At 41.0% G+C, this 14,432-nt stretch overlaps 1 protein-coding gene across 7 annotated transcripts in view; it reads left to right on the forward strand.

The window, feature by feature from the left end:
- The window catches only part of MTSS1 (MTSS I-BAR domain containing 1), a 128,810-nt gene that overhangs the window by 12,193 nt on the left and 102,185 nt on the right, over positions 1–14,432 (forward strand). For all 7 annotated transcript variants that reach the window (XM_072851909.1, XM_072851911.1, XM_072851906.1 and 4 more), the window contains 2 exons: positions 4,784–4,845; positions 7,557–7,630. In XM_072851909.1, the coding sequence (XP_072708010.1) occupies positions 4,784–4,845; positions 7,557–7,630 (136 nt within the window). The remainder of the gene's footprint in view (positions 1–4,783; positions 4,846–7,556; positions 7,631–14,432) is intronic.

A 14,432-nucleotide genomic window follows, 5' to 3' on the forward strand; every position in this document is an offset into this window, starting at 1 on the left:
CAGTAAATATGATCCTTTGCTGCAAGTCTACCCTTCCTTTATTGAGAAATCGCTGAGTTTCTTGTCTGGGTCTCTTCTCACTCCTACTGCAGGATTGCTGGCCTGAACGGAAGGGAAAAAACAAATGTCAATAAATCTCTTGTAGAGTTGTGTTTGTGTAGCGTGGCTGTGCTGGCTTACAAAAAAAAAGGGGTTCTCTATCCATCCACGGTTTAAATGCTCCTTCCAAAGCTGCCTGTTAGTAAGCATTGCCTGGTCTTCCCTGGCATGGTGGGCTGACCTTGGCCAGCTGCAGGCACCCACCCAGCCACTCTCTCACTGCTCCTCCTCAATGGGACAGGTGAGAAAATATGATGAAAAAGCTCATGGGTTGAGGCAAAGACAAGGAAATCACTTACCAGTTATTGTCATGAGCAAACCAGACTTGACTGGGGAAGGTGAGATTTATTGCCAATTAAAATAGATTTGAATGGTAAGGAAGACAGACAAAAATTAAAACATCTGCTCACATCCATGGGTCTGGATGTTGGATGGGATTTCACTGAATGAAGATGGTGTCCCCTCTCCTTGCTGCCCCAGCAGCAGGCAGGGAGGACCCGTCCCCAGGAGCTGCCATTATGGAGGACGCTGTCTGGGTGGACACTGGCAGGTCTGGGTGTTGGTGTCTGGCACTTGCAGGTGCGTTGCCAGCTCAGCCTGGTGCCTTTCAAACACTCATTGTGGTGCCTGTCCCTGAGGGAAAGTTGTTTCATGTCCATAATTGTGGACTGGCTACATTGGTGACAGGCATGAGGCACCATTTTGTTTTTAAGCCCTGAGGTAGAAAGGCAGTTCCCTGCCTGTGTTCAGTGTAGATTAGCTGGAGCTGGGCCCTGCGATCAGGTGACTAATCACCTATAAACCAACTAATTAAGCAATAGGGTAGGATAATGGCATGTTATGGCTTACTGGTGGCATGCCTCGATGGGTGGGCAGGCAAGCAGCCAAGGGCTGGGCAGCTTGAGGGGGCTTGGCGCCATGGAGTGCTGTATGGTAATGGTGTAACACCCAGTTCATGGAAGACATGTCAAATTTCTTCATCTGATGTTAAAGAAATAATTGGGCACAAAGTTATTTTGGGGGAAGTTGTGCCTGGATTAAACCATTAGTGATTTTCAATAAAACCGTTTAAACAAACCTGCACTGTAACCAATTTCTATTTTAACCCAGGAGGAGCTAAAAAAAGGATTTGTGACCCAGATTCTTGTAGCAGCTCTTCTGTGAGCGGGACTGGAGGTGGAGGAGGCCTGCTGCTTTCACAGATAATGCTAGGGCCTGAGTAACCCTGACATTTAAAGGGGGGAAAATTGATTTCCTTTATCAGCTGGTTGAAATCAGAAATTGTAGAAGGCACAGAGGAAGCTCTGGGAGAGACAGCATTTAAAAATACTGTGTTACTACTCTTCAAAAGTGGCTTTACGTCGCAAAAGCGCTTCTTAGACAAAGACATCGAATTCCACCTGCCATTTCTTTGTGTTTAAATTGAGAAGGTAATAAATGTCAAATCAAGGGTGAAGTTTTACGGCTCTTTTAGTGTGTGGCTTCCACCACCATTAACATTTCTCTTGACAGCTGCTTTGACAAAAGCAAGCACTATTATTGTGAACGTGGAGGTGAGACGTGGAGCAGCAGTGGGGCTGCCATGCTCAAGGTGGCACGCGAAGAGGTCGCGGAGAAGGAGCTGCTCCCCAGGGTGCTGGAGCCTTGCAGTATTTACAGCACTAGTCTGATTCCTGCGTCATCTCCTTCGTTTGTCCCCACAAGCATCATTAAATGGCTTCCTTGCTTCCCAGGTGCTGGAGGTGGGATAAACCCCTGTTATTAGGGCATGTGAAGTGGTAGGCATTGTGCACTTCTGCTGTAGGTAGGAATCAATGGGGTTTTGGTTTCAGCAGGGATGTGATGGTGGAAGTGTTTTTTGGAAAAGCTCAAAGGGATGACAGAACTTACGTGCAAGACAAGTTGTGTGTTATGAGAAGAGAGGTGAGCTTGGGGACATGGCTTCAGCAGGGAATAGTGAAAGCAAATTCTATTGGAACACAGATAAAATAATTCCACTTAATTTTCAGCTGAGTTTATTAGAGAGAATTCAGAGTTGCAGAAAACAGATCAAGATACTGCAAGCTGAGCAGATAATGTAGGAATTCATGTAATGGCTGCAAAACTGCTGAAAGGTTTTCTTTAACAATTGCAAAAAAAAAAAAAAAACCAAACCCAAAAAAACCAAAACCCACCACCCAAGTTACTCATTCAGTGACATTTAAAAAAAAAATGCTGCATTTTTCTACTGTTCAAAATGAGATCAGGTGCTCTTGGCCAGTGTAGGAGTGCCCAGGTGAAGAGATTGCATTGATTTCAACCAAACAAATATAGCAAACAATTTAAGTGAGCTGTTACAGCTTGTTTAAGTAGGCTTGGCTTGAAGAGAACAACATTTTTAAAGACAAAGAATCAATAGTTGTGGAAATGCTGGGTGACTGTTCCGATTTTGTTTGCTTTGTGGCCAGCCTGGTGCAAAAAAAAAAAAGGTGATTTCTTCTTGAGCTGTGTTTTTATAGGAGTGTCTTAAGCTTCCCTGTGAAGCAGCTAAATGTAAGGCTGGTGTCAATCTCCTGCATGCCACCAGCCACGTTTAGCTGGATAATACACCACCGAGATGGAAACATAATCAGGCTGCTTTGGTATCCTCCGCCTGCCGGCTTGTGATTTGCTCAAGAATCCAGTAAAGCCTTAGGCCCTGCTGTTAATTGTCAGGGCTTTCAGGGCTCCTGGCATACACATGCATAATGCATATATGGCATGCAGACAAACACAGAGACAGGGTTCAGGGTAGGGGATTTCAGTTAAGACTAACAGGTTTAAGGAAATGGCTTTTTTTTATTTCCTCTTTCAAATAATTGGTGGGTTTGTTTCATTTTTTTAAAATGTCTGACAGTTTTTTGCTTAGCACAAAGCACTTTATATTCTAGGTCTCACCACACAGATAACTGCTATTTTCTCTGTCCCCTTCTGCATTTCCCACTGGCTCCATTGCATGTAGGTATAATGAGGTTTTATGAACACCTGTTTTACATTGGGGTTTTTTTGGTATTTTTCCTTTTCTTTTAGCAAAAACCCCACAACCCTTGCTGAAAAATATGTAGAGTACCAGTTAGTACCCATGATAGTGGCCTTATGGCAGCAGCTTCTGCATCTGGGTGTATCATAGCACTGCCCAAGCCCTGCTGTGCAGTGACTGTGTGGGAGATGCACACGCAACATCTCTGCAAAAACATCATATTTTTCAAAATATGATAAGTAGAGAACATAAAATTGTGGCCAAGGCCAAAGTCGAAAGGGAGGCTTGGGATTTGCCTTTGGTTTTGACTCCAGGTCTAATTCCAGTGGATCCCGCCGTGGTGCGTGAATGTCTGGGAGCTGCCTTGCTGGGGTGTACTGAGGAGCTGGAATTTGGCTGTCAGTTTTTGGGGAAGGGGCTGTCTTTGCCCAGAACAAGACGTGGCCTCTCATGGCAGTGTAGGCAACGGCTTTTGTTTTACTTACAGAAAGTGGACCAGTTTATTGGGGTGGATCGAGTTTGCTACAAGCAACTGCACTTGCTTGCAACCTCTTCCAGTCAGAGCTGGAGTAATGTTAGCCTTGAGGATCTGCCTTATCTGGGTTTTATTGTGTCGTTGCTCTGGTAACAGAAAGTCTTATACCTTTATTAAAGGAAGCAGGGATATTTGATTTTGTTCTCTAGACTCCAGTCAAAGGGAAATTTTGAGGTTTCTTTCTACCACGGTTTTTGCTGCTAACAGAAAATTTGCACTTGCTCTGAAGAGAGCAAGTTAACCTTTTTTGGTCTAAAAAGGATGATTTTTTTTAACCATAAAAATCTGCACTTTTTTTTTAAACTTTGGAAAATAAAGATCAGAACTTGCAAGAACACTTGGTGTCCATATTCTAAATGAAAACTTGGGCTTTTAACACAATTTTAAAAAACGGGGAAAAAGTTTACAGGAAACTTGAAGTCAAGAAGAGTTAAACCTTCTTAAAAACTTTGCATACACCCCATACCACGCTGCTTTATCAGCTTCAATTCAGAAATCAGCTCCAAGGTCATCCGAGACTGTTTTGGAAGCAGGTCTTGTAGTTACAGGGCAGCTGTTGGGAAAGTTTGTTGTCTTATGGCCACTGTGCCTTTTCTGTACCCGATTGCTGAGTTACCTTGAGACAGCGTTTGAGGTGGTCTCTTGGTCAACTCAGACATTTATTGTAAAGGCTTTTAAAATTTTTTTTTTTTAAAGAGGATGTGAACCTGGTAAGGACAGGGAATCCATTTGTAGAGAAGAACAACTGGGATCCCACCTTTGGTTTTGGGAGCTTCTCTGTACATGTTGTTGCAATATCCTAGCACCCCACTTCTAATAGGTTTGATTTTGCTGTGTCCATCTGGACTAAGGTGTTTCTTTTCTCTGCTTCAGCTGAAATCCCTCTTCTCCCCCAGTGTTTCTATTTGGAAAATCTGTAAAGCCTCCTCAGAGGTTCATCTGGATTCAGGAGCAGTTGATGTCCCACCTGCTTGGGACTGGTGTCTAAGGATATGAGAGAGAACTTGCTGGGAAAATGTATTTTGGTGTTAATGGATTAGGATTTAGTAAAGTCTTAGTTATTGCTTTACCTCTAGTTTCATTTGATCTGGAGTATCAAAACCAGAATGCTCAAATTAAGTATTCATTATTGTGTTTTGTTTTTCTTGCAGGGTAGTTACCCAGTGTGGGAAGACTTCATAAATAAAGCTGGGAAACTGCAGTCTCAGCTTCGGTAAGTTTTGTGTTACACAGTCAAGATCCCCTACAATTCCTTGTATGTGCAAACATTAAGATTAAATACAGCTTCTGCCAGGATAATTTGCTAAGCATGTCCTAGTAAAATTGTGCATATTTCATAGTCAACACCCACATATGTAATTTTTCACATACTACTACTGCTGTTTTAATGTATTTAGGAAAATAAATAATCTACCACCAGCTGTACATAATAAACATAAAATGAGCTAAATTTCATGGCTTCTAATGGAAAATTGGAAAGACAGTTTATTGTTGTTTAGTGAACACACATTTGGAGTTAGCCCTATGTTGTCCTCTTTGTTAGTGTAGAATACAGCAGGTTTATATTAGAAGATGGCTCAAAATATTAAAGTCTTTGGTAGTCTTAACAGTACTTTCTTCTGCCTTAAAAACGAAGGGAATTCCTGTGCTAGATCATTTATCAGTGATGATTAAAACTTACTTTATTGGGGTATATGTTGCAAATGGCATTCTGGATTACTTAATAAGTGCCATATGTATCACACTCAGACCAATTCTGCTATCTCTAGAATTCATTCACTTGTAAAATTTGTTTCTGCTAATATGAATCCAAGCTCCATTTCTTCAAAACTCTCCGCAAACCACAATCTCCGCTGTGCTCTCCAGAGCATTGGTGTGTTTTTCACAGCAGCAGCAGTGCTAACAGCTATGGCTATTGGCAGTCTATTTTGCAGTTCCGCGTTGTGTTGTGAACTGTTCCTGAAGAAGCTAGGGTTTAGGCTCATTTGCCCTAAACAATTGGAATATGCTGTTCTTCCATGCCATACCTAAAATATCACACTTGCATGTGGTTTTTCCTTTTCCAGCAATCATGTCACATTGAGTGTGGAAGAAGCAGAGGAAGTAGTGAAAGAAGAGAAATGGAGAACTTTCCTAGCCCTTTGTACTCTTTATAGCCAGGCCTTCTGGGAAGGCATGAGGGATAGTTTTGTTTATTTCCCAGTCCTGTGGTGTTGTATTCAATGTAGTGCTTTTCTAGCTACAGGAACATGCAAGCAGGCAGCGTGAAAGCGCGTGTTTGAGAATTTGCTGTCCATTTCTAGCAAATGTGAGCCATTTGCCTCTGGTTCGTTTCTGTGTGCTCTGATAAAAGGAGAGCAGATGTCATCTGAGCTGGAGCCAGGTCTTCCTGGATCTTGTTACTGGAGAAATGGAACTTTGTTATTAGCAATGTAATTAATAATTAACAAGATGGTACACGAATAACAGCATGACCCACAAGTTTGGAAGATGAAGAACACAAACACTGTTAAGGAAAATCCCAGAAAAGGTTATCTCATTCCAGGGCTCAATATTGCTAGCTAGCTGTCAGGGTTGGGGTTTTTTTTGCCTTCCCTTTAATCTCCTGGGCATGTGGAGAGTCCTTATGCCTTTGGTCCTCTCACGCCTGTTTTTTTGTGTTCAAATCTTTTGTGCTGTCAGTAGGCCATTTATTACGCTGCCAGTTATGTCCCCTGTATCTTGAGCATATTTGGAGTGAGACTTGCATAAAATCTGACCTAATTAAGCAGTCCTGTGGTCTTTTTGGCCGAGGATCAGCTTTTCTGCAGGTCTCCCAGGTTTTTGGAGGGTAGCAAGGAGCTCTTGAAACAAAGTAAACTTGATGGTCCTCCTTCAGGATTTTGCTTGGCGAGGCTGACAGTTACCGTCAGGAGAGGAAATCAGAGTTATTGGTAGAAGAGATGTGCAGAAACAGAACTATGAGGTAGCTGCAGAGAGGGCACAGTTGCCCTTTACCTGTAGAGCCCTGGCCTACTTTCACTTAAATTGGGTCAACCAGACTATAAATCCATCAGAAATCTGGTACTGACCTAAGGTGTTTAGGGCTCTAGGGCCTGCCTATGTAGCACAAACGTGTCCAAAAAAATTGTAACTCACATTTGCTGTCCACTTGAAGAGATGTGTGGTCTGTATGTGCTTTCCAAACCTGGAGGGAGATGGGGCTAGTGGGATTGACGCTTTGGATTGTGGAGTCTCCAACATTGCTGGTGTACATCTCGGAAAGGGACCTGCTTGGAGGAGCGCTGGATCAGAAAGGGGTTTTGTTTGTTTATTTTTGGGGTTGGGGTTTTTTTGAGATTTTTTTTTTCTTCTTTTCCCTCATTTCCCATTTGCCCAAGAACTCCAGAGCAGTCTGATTTCCAAGAAGTTGCTGTTTTCTGTTTCAAGGGATGCTCATGCTCCTCAGATGAGAAATTCAGGAAAGTGTTTGGCCAGGATCCTAGATAAAAGGAAGGTCCTGCATGCTTATTCTTAAAATATACATGTTCCCTGGAAATAGCAGTGGCTGTAATTTGTACACTAATGGGTGCAGTATAATGTGTGTTAGATTTGTTTTTCATGTTTGACTGCTTAATATTAGTTCATCAGAGGAAATCAGCTAGAAGGGGGATGGCTGTGCTCTTTTGAAATAGCACCTGTCCTGTGCAATTCACAGCACGGAATTAGCATGGCTGCTTCCAAGTCCATAGTGCTAACACAAAGCAAGGAAGGGATTAAGAAATGAAGGAGGGAAAAGGCTAAATTCAGATATAAAAGAGGATATTTTTTTGTGGCCTCTGCAAGTTCACAGTAGTATTCTTTATAAGCCTAAATGTTTTTGGCAATAATTAAATAGGCAGCAATGAGACACTGCTAATGTTTTGTTATCTGTATGCATTTCAGGACTACAGTAGTAGCAGCTGCTGCCTTTTTGGATGCCTTTCAGAAAGTGGCTGACATGGCTACTAATACACGTGGTAAGCAGATGTGTCAATATTGAGTTTAACAGAATGCTGTGTGGTTTATACCATTTGTCGTGATTAAAAAAAGTCTAACTTGTTACATTGACAAGCAGATCTGTGAGACATCTGTTAGATGGACTTGCACTTTGAAAAAGCGGCAAGTGAAAAAGGAAGTCATCTTTTCTTTACTGGAAAAAAGTGCTGGAAACCTGTAATTTAAATGTGTCATCAATCATGTGAACACTTCTTAATTACCATTTGAATTATATGTTGATGAATAATATTTTAGAAAGCAAGATTTACTGACATCTGTATTCACTGATGCTTCTGTACCTTAAGTAAATGTAAAAGGCTTGATATTCAGCTGGTATAAATAAGTGTAGGGTTGCTGAAGACAGAGCTGATACCAGCTGATTCTGTGGCCTTTGGGGTCTGCAGATGATGACAGTAGCTTGTACTTATATCTTTGAGGAAAGTCTTTGCTTGTCCTTCCTCTTTAAGTCTGATGTTACTGGTCAAAATTGATTTTCCTGGGCTGTGGGCTTCTCAGGGTAACAGTCTAAGCTTGTTGGTGAGTATGGAGGCCTAAATAGTGCAGCTGGCAATCTTTCCAGGCTGCTGAGTTGGAAGGAAACAAAAGGCTGCTTCTCTCTGATGTTGGATGCCCAGTGACCAAGGCATTGCATGCAGATGTGTCTGCAGCAGTAGGGCATTCCCCATGGTCACTGTGTCCCCAGGCTCTGTTGCTGAAGAGCAAATCCCAAATGCATATATTACTGCTGAGTGGGTGGGTTTTGGTCACCTCTAACCTTAGAGGTTTTGTAACATTTTTTTAAAGTCCTAATGTGTCCTTGGCATTTGAGTTGGAGAGTAAGAAAGTAATATTGCTAACGTGAAGAGTGTGCATTTCCATTAGCAGTGTGCAAGCCCAGCCAGACTTCAGTTTCCTTCAATTTCTGGCTAACAGGAGTAGTAGCAGCTGCTGGAGCAAGTATCAAACCATAGAATGACAAGAGGGAACAGTATTTTTTTCCTTTTTAAAGCTAATATTTACAATCTGATAAGAAGTACCTCATTATATGCATACCTTCTGTAAATTATGGGTAATCTATTAATGTAAAATAATAAACTCTCCAGAAAGTGGAATAAACTAAGGATGAGACCCAAGGCAGAACTTAACTTGGATTTCTAACATGTCTTTCCTTTGAGCATGCTCTCTTCTATTTCTTCTCCTCCCCCCAGAGGGAAAACAAAGTAAACCCTACCAAAATCCTTGAGACTTGTCTTCTGGCTCTGCTGGCAGGCTTATAGAACTTGCATTCAGATACCAGAATGACTGAAACTTTCCTACTTTCTGACAAAAATGGCTTGGTTTTTGAAGGGTATTTTGCACTTTCTGCTGTGTTATTTGGACCATGTCCAACAAGCGTTGTGTCTTGTCTCTTATCTCTTCGAACACCTCCTTTACAAAAGCAGCTCTGTAAATCCAGGCCTGCCAAATTTGTATAGCTCCTCTGTTCTGTCTTTCTGCCTTCCCTGACTGAAAGGATAGAAGGGAATTTTGTTTTTATTTTTAGAAAGTGATGTTCTGGGCAAAGTATCAAAATTCCAAGCTAGTTGGTGGTTCTGATCTGCTTCCCAACCCAGCTTCCACTCGTACCCATTTGAGTATTTACATATAAGTAGTCTATTGCCTTGGAGCATCTCTGAGGTTGCACATTGGTCCTTTAACAAATACAGATCTTCCTAGGTTGCTGTGAACAGGGATAAAAGCCTGGCCCTATTGAAGATGATGGCAAAACTCCCTATGACTTACTAGGGCACAATTTCATAAAAATGTATTTTACTGTTAGTATAAACAACCATATTCAGAAAACAAAACCAAACAAACTTAGTGTTTTTCTTCTCTGATGTGGGGATTTTAATGTGCTCCCAGTTTTCCCTTTGAGGAGTTACCTAACTTGGAACAATTCTGTGTTAAATTTTGCCTGTTACTTATCCTGTTTATAAAACCATGTAATTGATTCAAACACCTGGCTATGCTTCGCACTGTTTAGAGGGTTCTCAGTTAACGGGTTAACCAAAGTCAGGAAAAGTTCATGTTCAACTTCTGGGAATATTGCAAGACTTGTGTAGCACTTTCCATGACAAAGGCAGGGAGGATTGGTGTATTTTAAATAGTAAGACTGGTTTATCATTGTATGAGCCAAATGCTGCTTCTGCAAACTGTATATGAAAATACTGAAGCAGATGCTTGTTTCGGAGGGACAGTGTTGGTGCCTTGTAGGATGACTGAAGTGTTGTGAAGCTGAGTGCTGCATTTTATTTGTAATTGCTTATTGTTTTTATAGTTTTTTGCCTCTTATTTTTAAGACCCACTGGTCTAGCTGATGAAAGCATTTTATCAGTCAGCAGAAGCACTCTCTGGCTACTCTTTAATCTGTTTGCATCAGCATTAGCTTTAAAAGAAGAAAAAGTGTTTACATGGATGTACATGTCCACACACACAGAAGAGGAGATGATTACCTTTGCAGACACCAAGTGTTCAAGTATGAGAGCTTATTTCCGTCAACTCCAGTCCTTGTTCCAGCTGATATCTTTCTTTACCTCGTGTGTCATTACTGCTGTTCCCAAACATTGACTTTTCCCTTTTGGTGCATCTTTCTTTCTATGTCGTTTACTTCCTTCTAATTCTGCAACGGTAACGATGTTTATCTTCACATTCCCATTTGGAGCTCAAATAGAGGGCTTAATTGGAGCTCTGCCTATGGTAAAACCTATGGTTGGATGAGTCAGATAATCTGTACTTTGGTGTATTTTCCTCACGTAGCTTTTGAGGTAGGAAAAGTCCTGAATGTGAAGTACCCGGTGTTTTGTGGTGACTGAATACACAGATGAATTTCCCCACCAGCTCATTTCAGCTTTTGCCTCCTTCTTTGCTGTCTCTCCGTTTAGATGCGTATCAACCCAAAGTTTAGTCTCTCTTTTTCCCTGAGTTCAGTTCAGTTCCCTCAGTTCAGTGCTTTTTGATTTCAACCTGATAAGGAAAAACACGGGGAAAGTAGTTCTGAGGCATCTATTGCCAAAAGGTTTATTTCTGTGGGTCTGATCATCTGAACAACAACATTTGGATGGGGGACTCTGTCAAGTTACGTTGCTAATTCTCTAATAATGCTAGCTACATAGCGATGTGTGCTGTTTTCTGCTGGTACCAGAGATTCTTAAAATTCCTTCAAATGTTTTGACTTTTGAGCTCTGACAAGATACATGCATCTATCTAGCAGTTTGTATTATTCAGGCTACATCTGTTTGGCATACAGCCTGGCAGAACTGAATAGTCTGCAGTGGAATCTGGTATTATTTCTCACTATGATTATTAAAGAGAATACTCACAAAATATTCAATTAAATAGATACTTCAGGATACCTTTAAACCTCAGTGAAGTTTCCTTTTGGGGGGGTGTGTGCTTGTGAGTTTCGGGTTTTTCTCATATGGCTTAAGTCTTTCAATATCTGAAATTTTGAATGTTTTTATCCGCATCAATTCTAACTGAAGCATGAAAGAGATTTAAATATGATTTCATTTAATAGCAGTTTACCTGATATTTTGTGCATTAAACATTTATTCTCTTGTGAAAGCAAGAACTGTGCATCCCAAATATAAACATATATCACATATAAACATACTGTAAGTTAGGTTTGAACAGTATGTAAAAGGATGTGTGTAAATTGCTTTTCTTTTCATATGCTAGTATTCTTCTGCCTCTGCTGCATTTGAATGTCCTTTGTTAGATAAGTGGTAGAATTCAGGAACTTGAAAAAGTAGGTGAGAAGAGTAACTGTCCTCCTTATGTTATGAGGGAGATTAATGTGAAGGCATGCACGCTTCTTCTATATCTACTTAATACATCATCAGTGGCTTCTGTGGAAAAAAACCTGCCCCAGTCTTGCCTACCTGCATCTTCACAGGTGTAAATTAAAATTTATAGAAAGATGATGTAAAAGCTTTGATTTACCCTGAAGCTTAAAATTGATCTTCAAAGTGAGATTGTTAATGAGGCAGCTGATACCCACTCTTGTGGGTTTTTGTTTTTAATTCATATTGAAGGGTTTTACATATACATAGGTGTATTTGATGAGCAGCAGATTAGTTAAATCACTTCAAGATACATTTCAGTGTATCGCACTGCTTTCTCTGGCCAGTTGGATTCCACGGATTGTAATGCTGTTTGAAGTTGTCTCATTTCAACTTGGCAAGTGCTGCTAAAGGTATGTTTTCCCTGCCTTTGGTAATTTTGACATCTATCATGCTGGTTGGTGCTATTTACATTTTCCATCTCTTTCATTTTACAGATGTCTGAGAGGACTTTAAGGCAATGCAGAGCTACTGACAAGAGTTGCAGGAAATTCCAGTTGAGGGTGCCTGGTGGGCAGAGAGGGTCTGAGGTTGGGGAGGGAAGAGCTGTGGATGGTCAACCAGCTACAAAGGGGATGCTGAGCAGACCTGGAAGCAAAACTCAGCCCAAGCCTGCATGGCACACAGCAGTGACAGGGTACCAAAACCAGCATAGCCATTTTGATGTTACCCTTTTGAGGAGCAGGATGTATCAGCCTGGAAGAAGTGCTGCGTTAAAGTGTCCGTACTTTTTTCAGGCCCTATTAAACTTCATCAGCACGCAGAAATGTAAATATGGCTTAATGCTTTTACTTTACAAAATTAAATCTGATTAATATCTGTGAGTGTCTGCCTCGGGTAGCTCTTGTACTGCAGTATTCAGTGACTGCTCTTCGTGTTTAATATAGCTGCTTAAAATAGTACCTTTGCTGCAGATCTGTGTTCCTGGGCAGACTCTGCATCCGTGTTGCTCCAGGTATTACGTGAATACACCTTCGGGTAGTCCTTACTCTGGGTGTTTCGTTGTCGTCTTAGCCAGGATATAAATGGTATGTATTGAAGTGGTTTTCCAAGGTGATAAGCTGCACGAAGTGTTGCAGTGCTGGAATTACCATCTGTTATCTTCCAAGTAAGTGTGCTTAGGCCTTCTGAACCAGTATCTCGCTCACTGCAAATAAGGCACAGTGTGACCCCAGGGATTAATCCTTGGTGCCACAGCAAAATGTTATGGACAGTACTGAATGGTGGCTATTTATTTATTTTCATGAAAAAAAAAATAAAAGAAAAAGGGAGCCTGGGGAGGAGAAAGACACCACAATCTATAGCAGTAGACCTGAAATCTGTATGACATTTTGGAAAATGCATTCCTGTGCTCCTGGTTACGGACTGGGGAGCTGTGATGATGATCTGTGCGTAATTTCAGAGTGGAAGCAAAGCTGGGTACAAGAGGAAAGGGGTTCTCATTGTCCAAGTCTTTTGTCTTTATGACTCCTCTTTAACTTCAGATGCTCATACTCAAATAATGAAACCTTTGTTTGAGCTTCCTGTCAGTTAAGATAAGACTTTGTAATAAGCACTTATTCCTCCCATGGAGTCTTTGAAGTAAAAGAATACAGTCCAGGCTTTCTCTTTGTGGATTTTCAAATATAAAATAATCAGGAAGAAAATTATTTAAATGAACCATTCATTCTTCCATTATACTTTCACGAAGATGATGCAAAACACAGGACCAATTCACAATTGTTGGCAGATAATTTTTAAGCTGGATGCATATTACACATCTGTTGCATTTTGAGAACTGGGATTTGGAAATGCTGCTTTCAAGTGCTAAAACTACAAAACACATATGTAACAGGCAGTGCTATGTTATTCTCTGTTTCCATATTCCTGTATTTCTCTAGACAAGTAGCAAGTGTCAGTCCGTGTCTTTCAACATGTATGGCACCCTGAGAACTCTGCTACTGATGTGAGCCCGTTTGGCTGGGGCAGTCAAAATGGGATGAACATCTTATATGCCCAAACACAAGAAAAGTGGTTATTAATGACTAGATTTTATATTTAGGGGGTTAAAAGGGCTGCTCTGCAGGTAAAACATTACCATTGCCTTTTCTTTGGGTGAGTGCATGCATTGCAGCATAAATAAATTTTATTTATTTATTTATGCCTTTTTTTTTTCCTTGAGGTCAAGACAAAATCTAGCTCAGGGTTGTTGGCAACATTTGTGCTGCTTTGATGCTCCTACCTAAGGAGAAATTTCCAGGGCAACAGATGAAAATAGTCGCTATAATAACTTACATAGTCAGCTACCCCTTGGTACGGTGCACAGTGTGATGCATAAGTAGAGTTTGTATTTGCCCTACAACCCAGTATTTTTTTTGAGCTTAAGGTGCTTTGCTAAGAGTCTGAAGTGTTGTTAGGAAAGGGGTAAAGCTGCCAGGTGATTGTGTATGCTAACAGAAAATTTGAATGCAAGACTAACTTCTGTGAAGGAGAAAAATAAAAGGATGAGGGGGGAAGAAGCAAATAAGCTGCTTCAAATACTTCATCCAAGGAGTGGGGAGGTGTGTCAAGATAGGAGTGGCTGGCCTTTTTTTTTTTTTCCATGACTGAATGTAAATCAACTCACTATCATCTGAATTGGAAATCTTTGGGAGTGTGGGGAGGGGGAACAGCACAGAGTTAATTTTTCATATACTTAGTCTTAGTTGTAGTTCTTCCTCTCCCCTTCCTTACACAGCTGTGTTCCTTTTAGTAGGATAGAATATCAGGTCCTGTTTTTTCTGCAGACTTGGGATGGATGGATTGATTGCTGTTCCTGACTCCATGATGACTTTGTATCTCTGTGGGCATCTTCATGCAGAGCACCTACACTTCAGTAACTAAATACTGGTTTTGTAGCACTAAAGAGTTTTCTCAGTCTTAG

This window comes from Ciconia boyciana, chromosome 2, assembly GCF_034638445.1.
Source record: "Ciconia boyciana chromosome 2, ASM3463844v1, whole genome shotgun sequence".
NCBI lineage: Eukaryota > Metazoa > Chordata > Aves > Ciconiiformes > Ciconiidae > Ciconia > Ciconia boyciana.